Source organism: Labrus mixtus, chromosome 20 (genome assembly GCF_963584025.1).
Source record: "Labrus mixtus chromosome 20, fLabMix1.1, whole genome shotgun sequence".
NCBI classification, from domain to species: domain Eukaryota; kingdom Metazoa; phylum Chordata; class Actinopteri; order Labriformes; family Labridae; genus Labrus; species Labrus mixtus.
Window position 1 is genome coordinate 19737200 of NC_083631.1, and position 22807 is coordinate 19760006.

Here is a 22807-nt window from a genome sequence, read left to right on the forward strand (position 1 = left end):
GAATACCTGTCCTAAGTCCCCAAACCCCACTCCTCTCTCACCAACAACCCCCCTCCAATAACTGCGGTCAAGCCAGCCGCTCCTCACTTTTACATGGTGAAGTGAGCCGCCCCTAAATTTGAGTTGCCCACGTGTTCTGATCTTTATGGTAAATGCTCCGGACTCCAGAGCGAGCAGAGAGAGAGCGATGAAGTGAAGTGCCTAGGTCTTACCATAAAACTGACTATGAGATATACGTGTATGAAACGGGAGCAAACAAAATACTGTTCAAGGAATAGCTTCGGAGGTCGGTGAAATTAGTTTGAGTAATACTGAATAATAATGAATAATACTGCGAGTCTGCGATAACTTCCGTTTTTCAAAATAAGGTGTTTTCCTGGGAAAAAAATATAAAAATATATGTTCTTCCATAAGTACACAATGATTCTGATATGGTTGGACTTAGTACTTCCTAGACTACGTGCACAAGTAATATGAAGTACTTTTACTGTGTACTTTTTGAGAAATCCATTGACATCGTCCTTTATAAATCACGATAATGAGTCTTTTTTATGACTTTGCTGTCTTGTCAAAAAAAAGACTCATTATCGTGATTTATAAGGGAATTTGTCAATGGATTTCTCAAAAAGTACACAGTAAAAGTACTTCATATTACTTGTGCACGTAGTCTAGGACATACTAAGTCCATCCATATCAGAATCATTTTCTACTTATGGAAGAATTATTTTTTACAAGACATCAAAGTCATAAAAAGACTCATTATAGTGATTTATAAAGGACTTTGTCAATGGATTTCTCAAAAAGTACACAGTAAAAGTACTTCATAGTACCTGTGCATGTATTATAGGAAGTACTAAGTCCAACCATATCAGAATCATTTTCTACTTATGGAAAAATTATTTTTTACAAGACATCAAAGTCATAAAAAAGACTCATTATAGTGATTTATAAAGGACTTTGTCAATGGATTTCTCAAAAAGTACACAGTAAAAGTAATTCATAGTACCTGTGCATGTAGTCTAGGACTTACTAAGTCCAACCATATCAGAATCATCTTCTACTTATGGAAGATTTTTTTTTTGTCTGGAAAAGGAGATTAATAACGGGTCAAAATCGCTCTCTCTGTCTGTTACTCCTGCTCGCGCTGCAGTCCGGAGCATTTACCATAAAGATCAGAATACGTGGGCACTTAAAATTTAGGGGCGGCTCACTTCACCATGTAAACTCGCGGAGCGGCTGGCTTGACCACAGTTTCCAACAATCTCTGTTTTTACGCAGAGACTCCAACTGCATTGCTTTGTTTCGCTGTTACGCACTTTTGCAACAGCGACATACTGTTAGAGCAAGCCTGTAGATGCACACAAAATAATATACAATGAAGCATCCTGCCCTAAATGAAATTCAAATCCAGTCACAGTTCAGATTATGCAAAAAAAAAAAACAACGACACTCTCACGCTTTGTTTACTCACTTTTATCGGCGTTCAACTTCGTCTGTTTTCTATAACCAAGCCTTGTTTTCTGAGCCTCTTCCTGATGCTGCTTTTAAAGACAACTGGAAAGTATGCGACATTTGATAACTCTGACAAAAACTCAAACAAACTAAAAAAACAAGAGACTGGGAAGATAATGGTTCTTTGAGACTAATAAAACATTCTGGGAGCCTGATTTAAAAAAAAAGGCACAATATGAATATATCTCACCTGTATTGCACTGCCTTCTACTGCTTCCATGTTTGGGTTGGAACAAGAACATGCGCACATTTGTGTTCTCGCGAGATTTACGGCGTTGTCAACCTGCTCGTAACTGGAACGTCCAAGAAAAACAATGGAAGTTTTTTTTTGAACATTTCCAATAACATTCAGCACTTTACAGAATTCATTAGGTAAACAATCTTTTGAGTGAAACATTTAGTTTTTTAAGAGTTTGCCTTACTTTACATAGTAGACCTAATCCAACACAAAGCTTAAACTGCTGTCAAAAGTTACATTTTTATTATCACACGTTTGTTGTGTAGCCTACATATTAAACAAACAACATACTGTGTTTTAAAGCCAAGCTAGCCCTCTCCCTTTGTTCACAGTGTTAGGATAGGCTAACGGGCTGCTGGTTTTAGCCTCATAGTCCTTTCTAACAGACACAGCTGAGTATCAATATTCTGCTTTAATTTCCACTAGATAGTAAGGGAGAGTATTTATTAATATTTCTTTAGTACTGTAGTTTTCTCTGTCAGCTCAGTACACAGGACAGCCCTTGTTGTGTCACCACTTTACACTCATGATTCACTCTCAAACTCCCACTTGGACTTGCATAAAGACTCCATTCAGTTCAGCTGATTCCCATGTGACCACCAAGACTATTGCTGCATTCATGTGGCGTCGGACACATCAGATTAAACAGTTTAATGTTTCAGAGGTAACTCTTGTACTTTTTTTTACTGTACATTTGTCTGGACTTCAGCAGCATGGTGCTGGGTTTGGACTGTATGTGTGTGTTTGTGTGTGTGTGTGTGTGTGTGTGTGGGGGGGGGGGGGGGCATGTCAAAACGCTCACTCAGCTGCACTCAGATCAGTGCAGACAGTCAGGGATCAGGGTGGAAAGGCTGCTGACATGGCAGTGTACTCACACGCAAGACAACACAGCAGAACATGCAACGGGACACACAGTGACAAAACGGGGAACGAAATAGAGTGACTCGGTAAAACATGGTAGAACGCACAGAACAGCAGATCACTATGACACGACAAGAAAGTGATTGAGCACACTGCAGGTAATGCAACAGAACACACCAGAACACATTATAGAGGAGGGAAAAGAACTGATTTAGGTAAAAAATTTAGATTCTTATCTTGGGAGATTTTAAATAGATTCATAAATTCCAAAAGTCGTTTTTTTGTTTTTGGCTACTCAGTCACTCCCCGCTAAGTGACAAGGCTAGCTCTTTAACTCAGTAGGAACGCCAACCACACAGAATAACTAACAGCAGACCACACAGTTACACTTGTAGAATACATATTCAAAACAGACCACACAGCTGGACATGGGAGTGAAACAGAATCAGGAAGCTGGTCGTGTGTTAAATGAACACTGTCAAAGACACTTCATAGATTGTAGACAACGCAACAGAGAGCTGTGGTGTAGTTTTCACATGTACAGTAAATCCATGCTACATGTAATTGTTCATTTTCACAGTATCAATGCGCGAGTTAAAAAGAACATACTTGTGAGTAGATTCTTTCTGTGTATGAAGCTCGCAGGTTGTAAACGTCATCAGCCCCGCCCACTTGCTCGTGGGGAATTTGTCTGAATATTTGTTGCCTCGCTCACGGATTGGCTCGTTCTGACTTCTTGCGGCTATTCTACTAGAGGCTGACTGGAAATCAGAATCAGCTGTTTGTGTTCGCACATGCAGCTCTTCCTGAAAATGTCAGGACAAAATGTCAGGACATTCTCAGGAGAAAGTAGAATTGAAAGAGAGATGGTCCGACTCTAAGATTATGGCAAGTACAAAATAGTTCCTCGCTTAAAACTGAAAGCATAAACAGTTTCTGTACAAACACCAAATCGAACCCTTCTAACTCCTCCGTTTTTGATCTAATTTGCCTTCCTGGAGGGGAGAAACGTTTGAACCCTGTTGACCTGAGGACCCATGGGTGCATCCTCCTCCAGAGACTTCCTTTAATCAGGTTTAATTACTGAGGATGGAAATGTTCAAAGTGCAACCACCTTTAATAGAGCCTCCCTACTTTTCCCCATCCCTCTCCCTTTCTTATACTCCAGAGGACAATTTACTGGAAATCTCTCCCTAAGCCAAAAGCTCTAGTGGCGCTCTAACAAGGCCTCAATTAGGACCGGATTTGCTGCTTTCTAAGCTAATGTCAGATTGGCAGAAAGAGTCCGCGTGGGACCAAGGTGGATGCTGTCCTGGGACCTGATTTCCGCCTGTCAGGAATAATTTTGTAATGAAATTGAAGGGTGTCCCAAATCCTGGCAGGGATGGAAAAATCAGGGGAGGTCTTTGGTCCAACCTCCTCATTAATACTGCGCTTCTTTTTGACACATTACACTTTCAGTTTGCTCGGCCAGGGATTCTGAAACACAGCGCTTTGTTTTTCCACCAACTTCTCGAAGGTAGCTAAGCAAATGCTAAGCTGCTACTTGTGGATTTCTTGTTGTATCTTGTCTAATTTAAACTGAGATGCTCCATCCATTCTTTTGGTTTGGATTTCACTATTGTGCGACTAGGCAGTGTCCTTCCAACACTAAATTCTGTATATTTATGACCTCTGCAGTCAGCACAACAACAGTTACATTGTACTGTTGCTGATGACTCTGTTGTATTCGTTCTCCTCAATGTTGATGATTTATTGCCATGTTTCTGTTCTTTAAATGTGCACTTTGACCTTGCATTTGGACAACTACATTTTACGCCAATCAAGGACATAGGAGTACTGACATGGGCATCGACCATCATCCTCTTTTTCCTAAACCACTTTCATCAAGGGACAGGTGGTACGCTTTTTAGAAAACTACAAGAACCTCTGGATTTAAATTCTTACAAAGCAACTACAGGCCAAAACAATCACTGGTTTTGATGATGACAATGCAAGAAAACTTCCCTGTTGCTTTGGGAAAACAAACTCAATTTCTTAAAAAAAATGTATGTTAGTCCAGAACTTGAGTTATAACTTGACACTTGAGTCTTGTGTTTGGCCCATCCATCCACCTCACACATCCTGCCTGCCAATTTCCTCATCATTGATATTATGTCACCTGATTCTTTGCTTTGCTCCCATTGTAATTACAACGTAAGCATGTTAGTTCCAGCATCAAGCATACCAGGAAACACGAGGACAGGCACTTCATGTTTGAGGTTAATGCACTTAAAACTACTTCCTAGATTTGAAAACAAACAAACGTCAAATTGCTAAAATTACACAAGTTAGTAAAGGAACTTGAATTCCATCTTGAGACATAAGTCTTGTGTTTGATGTGTCCATCCATCCCAACATCTTGCCTCTCCAATTTTTGTCAAGTATTTATATTAGGGCCCGACAAATATGGGATTTTTAGGCCGGTATCGATATTGGGGACAGAAAAAAATCTGATACTGATATATCGGCCGATATCTTTGCTCGATCTATATAGATAGATATAGATATACACATGTGTTGCTTTGATCCCTCAAATGCAATTATCAAACACTTGTGGAAATATATTTATAACGTAGACAAGATGGTCCCTCAACTGGAAAGTAATTGCGCATGTATGTGCGTCACCACTTGACACTCTGAAGGGTGATAATGCTTGTTGTTATCCATATAGCGCCCTCTGCTGGTGACAGCCAGACAGAGAACTGCCAGTGTGATACCATACTCAAATGAAATGCAATTTGACTGGTGAGTAAATCTAGCTATATCTGCGATAGAATTAGTCGATACTGATAGTCACTTGATACGCTAATATCGGCTGATATTATCGGCTGGACGATAAATCGGTCGGGCTCTAAATTATATTATGTCATTCTACATGACACTTTTGTTACCATTACAATAACGTAGTAAAATAGTGAGTACTTATACTAGAAATGGTGGTTGCCAACCTGGGCACTGTAAGGATCCTATTCCATTTACCATCTCTCCCCCCCCCCCCCCCCCCCCCCCCCCAACAATTTTTTCCCTGTTTTTGTTTATTTACTTTCACTTCCTGCAGCCAGCAATCTCTAATACACGCCAACATGCAGCAACTCAGCGATAAATGCTGCAGTAAGAGCAGCAGAAAGCAGCCTGTCCAAACAAGTCTCTGAGCGATATCGTCAAAGTATCTGACATGTGGCCCTGAGGCCCGAGAGAAACATGATGATGACTTTTTTCACAAGGAGATGACCAACCTGCACAGGCTTCCTCTCTCTGACGTTGACGGTTACATGAGCAGCTCAACACCAACACTCGTCATCAGTCGCAACAAAAAACAAAAAAATCAAACTGTTCATGACGCACAGACATAGTAAGTGTAGATTACGATTCTGGAGAAGTCAAACTTTGTATGTAGTTATTTCACAAAGTAAGACATTTCAGTTTTGTCTACAATGGAGGCACTTGTTTATTGCTCACACGAGTCAACATAATTCAGTTTATTTCATTCAGTAGTTGAAAGATTGATGGTTAAAAATATGGAGTTACTTAAGAAAATTCAGATAAAGTTTTTTGAAAGGAAAAACACAAAACTCTACAGTACACAGCGGGATTCCTGCATGTCAGATTCATGCAGTAAATGCAGTTGTGTATTTTCCATAAAGAAGTATGTCATCGTTATTTAACAAAACATCACCTCAGCCCATTCTTAGTGCCCTGGAGGCTTCAGGTTTACTCATAAAACTATGTTTAAGTTGCCTAAAAGACCCCCACTGGCTTTCAAAGATGTCATATACGTGTATATATATAAATACTGTAAAAAATCGTAAATGTCAAATCTCAGAATTAACCTTCCTCTCTCAGCTGATGTATAAAAAGAGAAAAGAATTGTTCACATCAACATTGAAAATAAACACTAATTGCAAAATAATTAACAGACATTTCCAACACACTAAAATTGCAGATAATCAAGAGTATCAAATCATTGAAAACACAGTGGAGATTTAAAAAACAATTGTTAGGTGGGGGTTATTTCTGTAGTAGATGAACAATGATGAACAGACTGTGGATCATCTTAGATTTATTCAGCCATGGTCAGACAACACAGAAACACAACACACATGGCTGACAAAGTGCGTACCATCGCTGACCAAGATCTCACAATCATTAACAATCATCGGCTCACAAGTTTTTTAATGGCTAATTTTGGAGTGTGTAAATGTTTCACTGCATAGTATTTTATCATCATCACTTAATTGTTCTTTTAGTGTGTATTGTGGTGCACTGTTGTGTTTTTTCTTTTGTTTAACATGATCTCATCCCCCTCCTCCTCCTCCTCCTCCTCCTTCTTCTTCACCTTCTGGACTGTATTTGTCTCTTTTTCTCATGTCTGCCCTTTCTTTTTAGGTTTGTCTTACATTTCGTTTTTTTACTGCTGCCGTTTTGGCCAGGCCTTGCTCGAAAAAGAGGTCATTTGATCTCAAGCAATTCTTGCCTGGTAAAATAAAGGTAAAATAAATAAAATAAAAAAAGTCTTCATCTTCACAGTGTTGCTTATATTCTGCTAGAAGGTAACAGCCCACAAATTCCTGGCTGCTTCGGGTCACCTCTAAAAGGCTAGAAAGAAGACACCTTGACTCGTAAATATCAGACATTTCTTCAGTCTCAGAGTCACATTTCCTTCTCTGCTCACAACAGAAACTTGGCTCCAAACCAAATATAACTCTGCTGCTATGAGGTCTCTAACACAGATGTATTACAGCTTCATAAACCTAAAAGAAGAATTACTCTTGAATGGTTGACACAATTTAAAGATATATCCACAAAATTATCAAGAAGAATGAATTCATGAAAAAACGTACTAACAACAATTAAGAGAAAAAAAATGAATCTTAAAAAGTACATTTAGAAAACAGGCTTTTGATGTAATCAGTTGTGATGATGAAGTTTGACCAACAGGGGGCGACAAACTCCACAGAGATGGATGAGAGCTGGAGGGAGCTGTTCTTTCAGCACCACACTCTCACGCACACAGGAGCGCAGTGCTAATACTGCACACTAATTACATACAGGAGTCAATATATATATATTTTTATTATTAATTCAACTTTGAGTTCATAAATTCAAGTCTTCAACATAACCCCCTCCTCATTTCTCTTGTCTACTTGTCCAAAAAAAACATGATTAGAGGCAGACACCACGTCTGCATTCAAAGCTTCGAGCCTGAATTCGCTGTTGTTGATATTAAGAGAATAAGTCAGAAATGTAGTGAGGTTAGTAGAAGGTAGAGGACGTGCGTGAGAGAGTGCCGCAACAATTGGATTGGGCAATAATTATAAGCGATAAATGCATCAATCTCAACCAGAGTGCACGAATGAACAGCGAGAGAGAAAATGAGAGAGAGAGAGAGAGAGAGAGAGAGAGAGAAAGAGAGAGAGAGTCCATCGCAACACCCCCTTCTTCCGCCCCCTCCGCACACAGAAACGGAATTAAAAAATCTTTAATATCTTTCCGGCAACGAGCCTCCATTGCTGCAGTACGCACACACATTAAGCACGCACACACTGTGGGCCTTCAAAAACGTCACCAACAAAAAAAAAAAAAAAAAAAAAAAAAAAGACAGAAGCAGAAGAAGAAAAAGAAGAAGAAGGAAAAACTAGCCCGCAGAATTAAAGGCAGCCTTGTGTGTGCACTGACAGAGACGCCAACCTGAATGTATTGAACGCACACTGACATCGTGACAACACCAGCTCAGTGTGTGGACCTGTGCAAGTCGCTCTCCTGATTGTGTAATATTTTTTTTTTTTCCTGCTTCTTCCTGCAAGATCTGCAGCCGAGAGCGCAAGAAGAAGCAGCAGCAGCAGCGGCAGAAGGAGAAGAAGAAGAAGAAGAAGAAGAAGAAGAAGAAGAGGAGGAGGAGGGGAAAACAAGGGGGGGATTGCAACATTCATCAGATTTATTTTTTTCTTCCAATTACATGGCGCAAGGGCTATACAAACGGGACCGTCCAAGGTGCGATACTGCCACGGTGCGTTTGGATATTCAAGCGGCGGCGTCCTCCTCCTCCACCCGCGGAAGAAACGTCCTCGACTGCGGCGGCGCCCACACCGACTCCTCGTCCTCCCTCCGCCGGCTCCATGTCGAGTGATGGTCGGCGTGCCTTGCTGGATGCTCCCCGCTCTCTCCGGATCGTCGACGACCGAACCTCCTCTGACCGCAGACCCCCATTTTCGGCGGAAACCCTCCCAGAGCTATAGGGCTACATATGGAAACTGGGGATCAAAATTTTAGGAAAAAGGCAAATCTACGCGGTTGATTTTTTCTTTCTTTTTTTTAAAAAAAGCTTTTTATCGGTTTCTAGCTCGTTGTTTAGTTCTCCAATGCTAACTAAATGAATTTATGTGTTTGATTTCATCATTCCAACGTGTGTAGGGTTGATTTGCTCTTATATTTTCCTCTAAACCTCCACATTAGGGTCGACATAAACAACCCCCGAGAGTTGCTTTTATTTCCTCTCGAGAGACTCAAATTCGTCCATTTTTAAAAAAAAAACCAAAAAACTCTTTTTATTTCCAATAATATGATAGATTCCCCCTGCTGTTTCCCTCCACTGTTTGTTATCTCCTCGCTGTTTTCTATCTCGGCAGACAAAACACATTAGAATAATATATTCGCCTTTAGGAAAGCTTTTTTTTTTTTGGTATAGTCCTAGTTATAACTCTGATACTTACACGTTAAACGCAATGCTATAACCTCTGACTAAAGTAACTGTAACTCACTGTAACAGACGTATTGAACTGTTGTACTGTAAGCCTACCATTACTCTGTAACACAGCACCCCCCCACCCCCCTACCCCCCTCCTCTCTCTGCCGTCTCGGTGCTCCATTTGAGCTCATGTTAATGAAGTTCTGTGCTCGGCTGTAACCTTTAAAGTCAACAAACAGGTTGTCTGCTCTTTTCTTCTGCAGGCTTGTGCAGCATAAACCTTCACTTTGGTTTATCTCACGTCCGTTTCCAGGCGAAAGGCTTTAGGGCACAATTAATCCTTCCTCGCTCAGTGTTATTATCCACGTTTTGAGCTTCATTTGCTGCTATATGTGCAGCTGAGGGCCTCTTGGGGCTCCATCACCCTGTGCACTTTCCAGTTTCTCATCTTTTTCTGGGGAACAAACAATAAGAACAAACAGAGAGGGGAGACTTTACTGTCTCTTCCTCTCTTAAAAAAAAAAAAAAGCAGTCCTCAGTTTTCTCTTGTTTTGGTCCTCACCCAAACGCAACCATAAGGTTCCTACCGCATCCTCCGCCTCCTTCCCTCTCCTTCCGCACGAGTATATCCCGGTTTTTCGGTTTGGTTTGGTCCCGGAAATTTTCAAATATTTACTTCCTGTACATCAAGAGGAAAGGGGGTCCCCCTTTCATGGAATGCGGAAACATGGGTCTGTTCGACCGCGGAGTCCAGATGCTGCTGACCACGGTGGGAGCCTTCGCGGCCTTCAGCCTCATGACCATCGCGGTCGGCACGGACTACTGGCTGTACTCCCGCGGGGTCTGCAGGTCCAAGTCCATGAGCGACAACGAGACCAGCAAGAAGAACGAGGAGGTGATGACCCACTCGGGCCTGTGGAGGACGTGCTGCCTGGAAGGTAAGAAGTTGGGGGAAAAACTTTCCCAACGTGCACCATGTGTCCTCCCACATCAGCATGGCATCCTCCAAAGTGAGGAGCAAAACAAATAGCTACACCTCAATTCTAAGACATTCACCTTTCTGACTTAAGAGGTCTCTGAAAGGGTTATGTGACAAATCTGAGAGGAGGCAAGGTGTGCCTTTGTCCTACGATTGTTAAGTTTTCCTGTAAAATACTGGTTTGTATAACTTCTTCCAGCCTTAAGCAAAGCAATCTGACAGAAATAATAAGATGCAACTACTGACATTGTTGCTCCAAACAGAAAAATGCTTAATTTCAAGGACAGATCAATAGAGCCATACTTTTGCACTTCCGTTCAGGTGTTGAGCTCCTGCAGGCAAGGTGAACGAGTTTAGTATTTGACAGCCTGCAGGCAAGGTGCAGTTTAGTTTACAGCCCGTTGCAGGGTGCAAGATGAATCCATAAGGTGCCACAAGGTTTTTAACACATTAGAAAGACGAAAAATAAGTAGTGCAACATTTATGCTGTTTTTTTTTTTGTTTTTTTATCTCCAGTCTTTCTCTTTTTTTTCTTTTTCTTTTTTGTAAAATGCTGCACAGTATTCCATCTTCTGTCTGAGAGTGAACCCGATTGGTTAGAGTGAACCTTAGAGGCTCTGCTTTTATTTAAAGTTGTCTCAAGGCTAAAAACAACAACCAAAAAAAGTTTGCTGCAGCATATATAGATTAAAACTCTTCACCTGGATCCCGACGAGTTCTTTTTCTGCTCCTGCGGGCAGGGTGAAGCAGGTTTGTGTTGCAGCTTGAAGCGGTTGCATAAACGCCTCCCACACTGCTCTCGAACGGTGACTTTATAGTTAAAATAAAGAAATAGTAATATATTCCCGAGCTGTAGTTAGGCAAGGGACCTTCATTGTATATCAGCATGATATATTGGCAAACCATAAACTTGTCTGAAGGACTCTCTGCAGGGGTTGCGTCTGGTTAAAGAGGAAGTGAGGGAGGCCGTTTGTGCTCATAATGAAGCCCCAAACGTTAAAGTCGCGATAGCGGAGGTACACATTTGTCAGCAGGCCTTTAGACCTGTGTTTCCTGTCGCATTGGGCTGCTGACTTGGACCGCGGCCGGTGCTGTAACCTTGTGATGGAACACAGTGTTTCGAATCTGCTCATCTGCTAAGCTGTGAGGTCCTAAAAAGGCCACAGAGTCTGACTTCCCTGCTCCTCTGGCTGCTGTGATAAGCAGCCCGACTCTGCGCACCTTCTCTTCGACTCCAGCTTCGTAACTGGACTGAAGCAGCAACTCCAATTTCCCTTAATCGATATCAGTGTGACCAGCTTTTATGGAGCTGTGTTGTGACGTTGTGACGTTTAGCTCTGAGGATGCTACCTCATTGTCTCTGTTCACTCTCTCCGTTCTCTGGTGGGGGTTCTCCTTGGACACAGACAGCGAGCCTTTCTCAATAAATTGTGTAAAAGAGACAATGCTACCAGCACCATTTAACAGTTAATGACAAGTCTTAGGAACACAGCCAAGAGTGTGGCAGAAGAAATGCCAGATGTTTTTCAACAGGAGAAGGTGGAGACCAAAAACAGAGCTGAAAGAAGAATCAATACCGGATTTCACGACTCCTAAGCAGCGGCGGGTTCTCGACCACTTTTACTGAGGGGGCCAAACTGGGGCCAGTTGTTTTGAGGGGAACATTAAACCCAGGTGAAGAATAGACAAAGGTGATCGCTTTAAAATATATATATATGTTATGCCAAAAATAGCGCACATCATAAAATACCACAAAATAAAACGCCATGATTTATATTTGTTTAAGTAACGGATTTTAATACTAGATTGCGAGTCCGGTTGTTGAGTCAAATACTGTGTATGTTCACTCCTTTTGGAAGGGGGGGGGGGCACAGGGGGGGACCAAGCTCGGTGTTACAGAGGCACTGGCCCCTGTTGGCCCCTGCCTAGAACCGCCCATGCTCCTAAGGGATGCTAATGTTGCTCTGCATCTGATGCCAGTGAAAATGAGCAACTGTTTGCTAATCATTTCAACTTGATGAAAGTGTAGGTTCACAATTTCTTACCTTTTGCCCCAAAGTGGTGAAAAACACCAGGTGTTGCAGGTTTGCGGTTTAATAAAGCTGCTACTTAAAACGCTTAAGTCAATCATTTGGATCCGAAGAGGAAACTTACAAAGACTTTCAGGTGGGAAACATGAAACTCTCTTGAGAGTACAGTCTCAGCCACAAAGCTCTTACATCTTTTTGAACAGAACATTACGTGTTTCGTCACAATCTTTCCAATTTCAGGTGATTTGATTACGTGATTTTTTCCGGAATAAGTTTCTTCTTGGCTTCTTCAGCAATGTTGTATTTGAGCTTTTGGTACCATTTTGAAACATTTGTACCAAAGTGCAGTACTTAGTTACCAATGTGGTACTGCCAGTGCTTCTGTGGAAGTTTGCAATCACGAGTATGTGTGAATAAACGAACGAGAGGCCTTTTGATCAAAGCGCCATAAATACCGGACATTCAGTGGTTAAATGAAAAGGTAGTGTGTGACCTGCATGTGTTGACGCTCTTGGATGTGAAACAGTGTTCCTAGGAAAAGCTCAAGCATCATTTTGTTGAAACCTAAAGGAGATAACACTTCATCCTGATACAGTGCTCTTGTGCATTAGCTGTTCTTATGATTATAGCTGCATGTACGATTAATCACAGCAAGACTGTAACTGTGACAATGACCCGCCTTTATCCCTGCCAGGCCAGCTTTTAATGGGCAAGCAAAACAGCACAGAGTCAAGCTGAGATCTGAACACCATCGCATTGTTGCTGTGTGTGTGTTTGTAAGTGTCTTTGATTTGGCACAATGAGGCTCTCCCTTTTGAATCGGAGATCAAAATGGAAATAAACCCACATTTGTCATTTGTGATTCATGAATGATTCCTGGAACAGAGGAGGCTAGGGAGAGTGGGGGGGGAAAAGGGGGTCAGTGCATACACTTACTTGGGTCATATTCAATAGCTTCCTAGTCAGGAAATCAGATTTACTTTATGGTATAATGTATTTCAAACCAAAATCAGGAAGTTTAGAGGGGTTGCAGCTGGAGAGAGATAAGCCGCCTGCTCGCTGCAAACCCAACCAGAATCAAGTTTAACATTTCAGTTGTTAATTAGACTCCAGTTTGCAGCTCAACTCTATTAAATCAAAGTGCCAAGATGACAAGTATTCACCCCCCCCCCCACCCCTCCAGCTCTCCCTGAACGAAGTCTTCCTGGTGATCAGGCAGCGAGCGAGGCTGCAAACGCTCGGAGTTAGTCGCTCGTTCCTTATCGCAGCAGAGAACACAGACTGTGTGTTTGGCAGCGCGGGCCCACACATCCTGCTCGCAGAGTGGACACAGGTGGGCGACGGTTTGTGTTTGTATAACCAGCTACCGGAGAGGAGAACCTGTGAAAAAAGCAAAATGGGAATACCCACACTGGGTGCTTGAACACCTTCGACCTCCGCTTCACTCGCTGCCTGTCAGAGAAAAACACCAGCAGAGAAAAATAATCCCACTGCTGGAGGGAGAGAGAGAGAGAGAGCGAGAGCGAGAGAGAGAGAGAGGACTGTGCATGTGGTGCAAGAGCGTAGGTTTGCTTTCAGAAGTGGGGGTGGCAAAATGAAGGCAGATATGTATGTGTGTGTATTTATATATTAGAGTTGTGTCAAGTCAATCCTAAGGATCAGAATTGCGGCGAACCAGGACTATTTTATTAAACATGTTGGTTAAAATAAAACAACTCCTAACCAGATAACGCCTTAACTGAACCGCACTTTGTATTGTCCATGTCATCACTTGTCCTTTAACACAGCTGGGAAATTGTGACGGTGTATCGTAACCTTATGGACCGGAACTTTTTCATAGACTTTTTAAAATCGTTGGAGGACACTTCTCTTTTCTTGTGTTTACACAGCAAGAAATAGGAACCATTGTAGTTCTTGGAACCCTATTTACTGGAACCTTTTAGCGCCTACTTTTGAGTATTTACTCTTTCTTATTTAAGATGTGTTGTGGGCCTTAGTTGATAGGAGAGTTGATCTTAAAAAGAGTGGAAATATTCATGGGAGAGAATGGGGGAAGACTTGCAGCAGAAGTCTAGTGTTGGACTTGAACTCGGTGGTGGCCGTGAGGACTGTACGTGGGGTGCCAGATCTTACCACTGAGTCAAACCGGAACCCCGAAGTACATACTATTTTTGTATAATGACTTTTGTATTGTAAGTTGGAACTAGGTACAGTAGTACAGGAACATTATGAATGTACCAAAACTTGACAGATCAGAATCAGAATCGGGTTTTATCACTATTATTTACACATACAAGGAATTTGACTTGGTGTATTGGTGCTAAACAATTAACAAGGAAATAACGCAGAACTAGCAACAACTTGAATAGTACAGTATAAGAAGATATTACAATATATAAAATAGAATTTAAAAATGTAAAATATAAAGATTAAAAACACAAAATGTACAAAAGGTGCAATGTAGGAGCTGTGCAGTGGACTATGAGAAGAAATCTTAATGTGTGTGTATGTCAGATGGTGAAGTCTTAAGTCACCTGTCAATCCTCCAAATGTGTTTAATCATAAAACCACGACAAACAAAAAACACAAAATTCCTATCACAGTATCCTCTGTATTTTTGCCTTATATTACATATTACATTGACTTCACGTCTACTCACCTGCTTACATCACCTCCGAGCTGCCTAACATCCCCTTCCAAATACTTCCTTATTGGGAGTTCCCAGAACAGCTTGGTCCAAAAATGCTGGCTTTGAAAATATGCTTTAAGTGCGCAGGGTTTGTTGAGGCAAAACGCCTAGAATGCTAAGCTACAAAGTTAGTTAGCATTAGCATTTTTTTTCCTACCTTCCTATCGCTCCGCATCCTATTGCATTCAGTATCATATTAGCAGAGACTAGCATAAATAACATTCAAGTAGCAGCTTTTCATTTTTAGCCAAAATTGATTTCTTTCCCCTTTTCTTTTTGATAAAGTATTTATTTACTGTCGGAGTAGCGTTTGTTGGGGCGTTTGTTGCAGTTTCCTCTGCAGTCGGGTCACGGTTCAGTGTAGCAGACATAACTTGTCCGGGGTTAAGGTGAGGTCAAGTTCAGGTAAAAAGAACCGGGCTAAAATTAAACTTTGCTATTGGACAGAGTGATATACTTCTCCTCTCTAGCGGATAGAGTCACGTCAGTTTTCTGGAGTCACATTCTGCCAGTTAAACTTTTACTCACATGGTATCAATAATTCAGAGTTGATATTTCTGTCCTAGAGTCCAGTGTTGGTATCAAGTTGCTCTTAAAAAATAAGGTGTATAACTTCAACTGGCCTACAGCTGTGATTTCAAATGTGACGGGTACATATTTGTAAAACCCTTTAAAGGTTTATAAGTATTGTTTCAAACTCCAGTCTAACTTCTACAGTTGTAAAGATGCATTTAAAGTCAAATGGTGTGTTTTGGATGTATTAAGCTCTCTTTGGAGGGATTGTTTGCCTTCAAATCTGGTTCTAACCAAAGACTTTATTTACATGATGTAGTCCCAATGACGTCACCCATTGGTATCTAGAGAGGTGTTATGAAGCCAAACAATGGCGGTCGCCATATTGGAAATGCTATCTCCACCGACCAAGGGATGGAGTCGAGGCCGGTCTCTAGACTTCTGGAAGACAGTTACAACACGCCCACCTGTCAGTCAAACTAACCAAACCCCTGAACTATGTACACCTCTGTAAAGCTCTTACTCTTTATTATATCCAACCAGGTGAGTTATAGCAGGGATGGGCAACTTTGGTCACATTCAATTAATTCTCCCTGCCAAAGGGCCAAATTGTAGAATACAAAAACAATAAAAAAAAAACAATTATGTCTCAAATTTAACTCCCAGTGATCAAATATTATTATGGACGTATTTCTGGTTTTCGTGATTTCACATTTTCTTCATGTTTCCAATTCATTGATATATAAAAATTGAGCTGAGGGCCACATTGAGGGTTGATGGGGGCCGCCAGTTGCCCACCCCTGAGTTATAGGAAAACGTATGCCCCAACAGAAGAATTAGCTATCGACACTAAAACCGTTTTTGTGTTTCAGCCAGTAAACATTTGTACTGGAAAAAAATGAGCATTTTCATACGGAACCTAATGGTGGATTATTTTTGCAGCCTTGCTCTTCGTGGACACTTGAGGAACTACTGTTTTTTGCACTTCAGAAGTGTCTCTTACTCAACACCAGAGGTTTCCACTTGGTTTCATAATCAGATGATTTTTTTATTTGTTGGAGACCAATTTACAGACCACTGAAAACCACTGTCCAGTAACTAGTATCACAAAGAGCTCATCAGATCTGCAATAAAAGTCAAATATCAGAAAATGGCTGTATGGATAATCATTTATTTTAAGTCCAAACTACAGCTGTTGTTCGGCCTTCCAGTGGGAGATTCTGCTGTCTTTCTCAGTTTGTATGGCTTTGTTAACCGAATGTTGTTTTTTGGCCAATAAAAAAGAAGACATTTGAACAGGTGACCGTATGCTTTTTGATACTACTAATGGACAGTGTAGGACCCATAGGAAAGATAAATAACTGTTGAAAATAATGGTTCGTTGCATCTCTATTTCTACTGCCGATGCTTTTCATAATTCTCACGTTTTCATACCAAAACAAGAACCATGTTTCATTTGGTTTAAAAACTTAATGTGCTTCATTTTTGAAGGTCCTGCCCTACATTAGATTCATATAATTGGATGCCCACTTCAATTAGTCCTGTGTTGTATTTGTCCATCAGATTTATTCCTGGTTGCAGCTTTGTGAACGAGTTGGGGTTACATTTGGTTTGATTAAAACACAGTAAACAGTTGGGCTCTGTTCTTTCAGCTGTTTTTCATTCACTGCCAAAGCCCTCAGTTTTTGGAAGCGAAACTTTCACCCATTGCTCCCCTGCTGTTGATATCTTTGAAGTGTTTTGGAAGAGTGCAATTGAGCCTCACAGTCTTCAATTTCCATTTTCAGGTTCAGTGATCGTTGCTTCCAAACTCACAGATGTGGGTGCAGACAGCGTGGATGCAGCTGCCCACAGTAAACATGTGCGTTTCTGATGAATCGGGCCCCGGAGGCCGCCGCTCATCCGTCCTATCTGGGACGTCTTTAAGAGTAACCGCTGTGCCCTCCTGCGCTCTCAGCCAGGTGTAGTCTCTGCGTCTGCTGCTAATCTAAAGGCATTCATCTTCATTACAGCGCCGCCCTCAGGCTTCACCGAGTCAGAGAGGAGGGGGTGTAGTGGCGAATTGGTGGTCTTAGTGATGAAAGAGGGACATCATAGTGTTTGGTGTTTTGTCTTTTATCACCTCTTGTATGAAGAGATGATTCTGTTATGTTCCTGATTCAGCGGGTTTGTCCTTTTTCCCTGAAAACCAAGAAGAACCCAACAACAACACGCACAGATCAATATTAAGTAACACTTCAAAACACAAAACACAATTCCCACTAAATAAGACAAAAAGTACAACATTTGAAAAACATTGAAAGTGTATTTCTTCAGAATAAATCCTTTAGCAGCTATGCTAGCAGCTCTTTGAAGGAGAGCCCGACCGACTAATCAGCCGGCCGATAATGTCAGCCGATATTAGCACATCAAGTGACTCTCAGTATTGGCTCATTTTATCGCAGATATGCGCCGATATTTGTCAATTAATTCACCAGTCAAAATGCATTTCATTTGAGTATCATTGACTAGCAGTTATCTTTCTGGCTGTCACCAGCAGAGGGTGCTATACCGATGACAACAAGCATTATCACTCACTCACTTTAGAGTGTCAACCGGTGATGCACGTACATGCACAGTTACTTTCCAGTTGTGTTTGATAAATTTGAGGGATCAACGCAATATATGTGTATTTCTATATCTGTCTCTAAGATAGATCTAAGAAAGTTATCGGCCAATATATCGGAATCAGATGTTTTTTCTCCCGAACATTGATATCAGTATCGGCCCCAAAAATTCCATATCGGTCGGACCCAACTTTGAAGCTTTCCTGATCTTTGAGCCTAATGGTCACTTGAGCATCTTAACATGATCACTGAGCACAATGACAATGTTGAGATTCCAGCATTTTCTCACCAGCACTAAATGCCAAATGATGTGAGTGTGATTGGAATGACATTGTGAAAGTTTTTTGATCATAAACTGAAGTTAAATCTCGACCCGATCATGTTGCAAAAGTCTCAGTTCTGGAGACACTGGCACATGGGGAGTTGGGGATTGAACCCTCAACCTGCCGGTTGGGACGACCGACTCTACTAACTGAGCCACAGCCGCCCCCATAGATGTGGTGTGGACATCACCAAAGTTTGTAGGATGTATTGTTGGGAAAAAAAAACATCAACATCTGCACCAAATGTTGAACCAATCCATTCTGGAGATGTTGAGATAATTTAGGTGATCTGTAAAAAAAAAAAACTCTTGAGAGCTGTTGGGGCGAAAGACAGAGCCAAGAGAAACGTACTACTTTAACGATCAATAGATCATGAAAGACGTTTCTGATTCATTTTCTGTCAAATGACTGATCACTTCTCTCAGCCGCAGAATGATTTAATTCAAACTTTATGATCAAACTGGTCCATCGTTTCATTTTTAATGTCGTCTTATTCGACTGCTTTTATGATGTCCATCAATTTATTTTATTTAAGGCAGTGCTGTGAATCAAAATATAAATTTAAAGCATCAACAGGTACGACCAATCAAAAGAGAAGGGGCAGAAGCCTGGGAGACAAAACTCAGGGCAAACAGTCACAAACTACTCGTTTTTACAAAATCTGAGAAGAGAGGAGACGGCACTGAAAGATAAAATGAGTCAGGAGACAAAAGTTAAGCAGAAAATCTTAACCGAAAAATATTAATGCCATGACAACAAAACATCTCCTCACTTCTTTCTTCGTCATCATCGTACACTTTAATGTTTTTTTTTACCCAATTTAGATTATTTAGAAAAAACATTTATTTACTATTTTAGCTAAAATAGCTGCCAACACTTTTGGTACGGCTTCCCACCGCTCCTGTCAATCACACACAGATCACACATCCTGCCTCATGATTTTATGTATGAGCATGTGGCAGTATCAATGTAGTGTACATCCATGTTTTTGAAAACCACACATGGGAGTGCGTTATGTGTGCTTGTGCATATATGTTTGAATGGTGATGTTTACGTGTGTGTGTGTGTGTGTGTGTGTGTGTGTGCCGCAGAGAGGCAGGGCGAGAGGCGGGCCCGAGATAAAAGCAGATAGCAGAGCGGAGCGGCAGAGAAGAGCGGGATTAGTCTCATAGTCCAATCAGATAAGGATTACCCAGCTGGAGTATGCCCACCCAGGCTAATGTCCCGGCCTCAAAGTGGCATTACACTGTATTATGACACCGATCCACTGTACATCCATCTGCACGGGCCGGATTACACTTAGTCAGGAGAGGTGTATGCAGGGCCTCGTAGACACTTGTTAAGAGTAAAAAAAAAATAAAAAAAACTGAACCGCTTTCTGCTTTGCACCTCGCTGTCACTCCGCCCTGCAGCCCCGGCGATGGATGAGCTTCATTTTGGCCTGGCTCGCCTTTGATTGGAGACTCCGCTGAGACTGCAGACAGTCGCTGCCGAACACCGCTGTTTTTTTATTGAACTCCACCTTGCCCTCTATCGCCCACTAAAAGCCAAGTTATTTGCCGGACATGATCAGATCAGGCCCGAGGCTGGAGACGGTCGGAGGACGGGCGCAGGACTCTGGCCTTTAGGTGTATTACTGTCGAGTGTGTCATCTGTTCTCTTCAGCTGTGTGTATCAACAGACACCGGTATCACTGTGGAGTTCATTGATCGCGTTAGAGCGCAGCATCAACTCTGTTTCAGTGTGACACCAGAGCTGTGATGGTGAAGCACTTACACTTATACAGAAAAAAAAAATGTACTAACAGTATTGTAATTCTGATTCTGATTTTATTACATACATCTAATTTGAGTTTAAAATTGTTTTTAATTCAGAAGTGATCATATTTGGATGAGTGTGGCTTTTCTTCACAGTTCTTCACAACTTCAGAAGGTCAACAACACTTTTTTTATTTTTTATATTCAGGTCTAATTACAGATTTTTTCCTAAACTCTTTATAGGTTCTTCTTTAAATCACACGGGGTTACGGGTTATGTACATTTCTTCTATAAGTCTATTTTTAATTGCACAGGTTTAAGTTTGATTCATCTAGGGGGTATTCTTTAAATCTTTTTTTCGGGTTAATATATATGTATGGGGGGGGGGGGGGGTTTGTGGCTCAAATGTTTCATGTCATGTACGTCTTTGTAACCTGCTGCTGGATGCTTTGAATTTCCCTCGGGATCAATAAAGTATCTCTCTATCTATCTATCTATCGTTAATCACATTAAACCTGAGAGGACATTACACACAAGGAGAGGAGGTATGATGATTCCCCTCCAGTATATGTATCGTCTAGTGTTTGGGAGCTCTGTGAAAGATCCCTTGTGTCCTGACTGGATCTCTGAGATGACAGTGGCTGCTGTGATGGCAGGGTAATGGATTTTGTTTATGATTAATGTGCTCAGATTGCTCAGGCTGACCGGGGGAGGGGCTGTAAAGTTAAGCGTCACTCTTCAATAAATGCTGTAGCTCGCTCCGCATGGAGATGTGCAGCCCCGACAGATCGACTTCAACTTAGGCAAAATAATACAATAACAAGCAGCATAAAAGGACATGCGTCAAAGATGAGCAGCGTTTCAGTTACTGAATAATAATTATCCCCCTCTGACCCACAACACATCGTCATCATTACAGCCAGCAGGACTCTGTGTGTGTGTGTGTGTGTGTGTGTGTGTGTGTGTGTGTGTCTCCAGCCTTGATTTACACACGTTATTTTTAGCTGCATTGGTCCTGTTGGGTGGGGTCTATCTTTATCCAACATGACCAGAGAACAAATCAATACTCAACATGCCCTGGGCCAGTCTTTGTGTAAGCACACTGTGTGGCACCAGACAGCGATAGCAGCGCTTTGTTAACTGTCTGCTAGCACAAGTGTTCCCATGTCCGCTCCCCCTGTAACTTTACATACATCCATAAGATACAAGGGTGGCAGTTTGAATACATGCAGACGAGGCACCTTGTCGCAAGCAGCAAGTAAAATAAGCGTATTGTGAAGGTTCTTCCACTACCACTTCCAATACCTGGATTTAATAACCGGCAGATACCCCTGAGATACTAAAATGGTAAATGATAAATGGACTTTTCTAGTCTTCTGACTACTCAAAGCGCTTTTACACCGCATGTCACACCTACACATTCACACACTGATGGCAGAGGTTCCTATGTAGTGAGACCATCAGAAGTAACTAATCCCATTCATACGCCGCCGATGAAGCAGCGGGAGCAGTTCGGGGTGAGGTGCCTTGGCCAAGGACACATCGGACATGTTGCTGCAGGAGCTGGGGATCGAACCCTCGACCTTCCATTTAAGAGACGACAAATCAACCACCTGAGACACAGCCGCCTCATACTAGTCTTATTAAAGCAGTATTCATGATATTAGTAGAATATAACATTCTGTTACTGCTACAGCGTTGTTGGTTGTCATTGTCTCACAGTTGATTTTTGGAGGTTTAACGGTCATGATGTCAAACGTGCCAAAACAATATCTTCTCCTGCATGAAGATTATTTTTTTGCTTTTTTGAGTTTTTTTAGTATCATACAGAAACATGTCGTAAAGTGTTGATTCTTCATTGTGTTGGGTTACTGAGGGTTACATCTAAATACTGAAGATGTAGATGTAGACCCAAAAAAAACACTCGACTGAGCAGCACTGGCAGCAGCTGCGGCGCACACACATCTGCTAAATGATCAGTGCGTGTTACATGTTCAACAATGTCAAAGCTTATATGAGACAAAGAACGTGTTTTTGTGAATCCCTGCACAATGGGGTATTAATTACATTGTAAAGTGGATGTCCCTGATTGGGGATCATAACAAATATATTACATATTACAGTCAGTTTTACTAAGATAAAACACTTCAGCTTTAAGGTACATGTTACTTGTTTCAATACATGTGTCTATGCTTAGTTGTGTTCTTTTTTTGTTGTTCATTTACATAAACCCCCCCCCCCTCCTCTCCGGCCAACCAGCCAGCTACCACCTTAACTGGAGAAAGCCCTGCCATGAGACAGAACCACTTTGGGCTTGGCAAAACTGTTTTTTATTTACTACAACTTTCAGTATTTCCAGAATGAGTCCAGACAACAAAAAAAAAACAACAAAAAAACACACTGCAATCCATACAGAAACAAGCATAAACAGACCAGCTTCCAATTGAATGAGCTTTTTAATCCTCTGCAGTGCTCAGAGGTCGGAGAGGTTAAAAAGCTAATGTGCTATGGCGTCGTCTTGTTTTCTCTCTCGGCTTCCATTTATCACACAAATGTTGTTCCCTAGAAATGG

General features: G+C 41.5%; 1 protein-coding gene across 1 annotated transcript in view; it reads left to right on the forward strand.

Annotated features, from left to right (window-relative positions):
* Positions 1-8134: 8134 nt before the first annotated feature.
* cacng2a (calcium channel, voltage-dependent, gamma subunit 2a) overlaps positions 8135-22807 on the forward strand; it is a 62777-nt gene continuing 48104 nt past the window's right edge. The window contains exon 1 of the mRNA XM_061065855.1: positions 8135-10276. Within this exon, the coding sequence (XP_060921838.1) occupies positions 10051-10276 (226 nt within the window). The 5' untranslated portion in view covers positions 8135-10050. The remainder of the gene's footprint in view (positions 10277-22807) is intronic.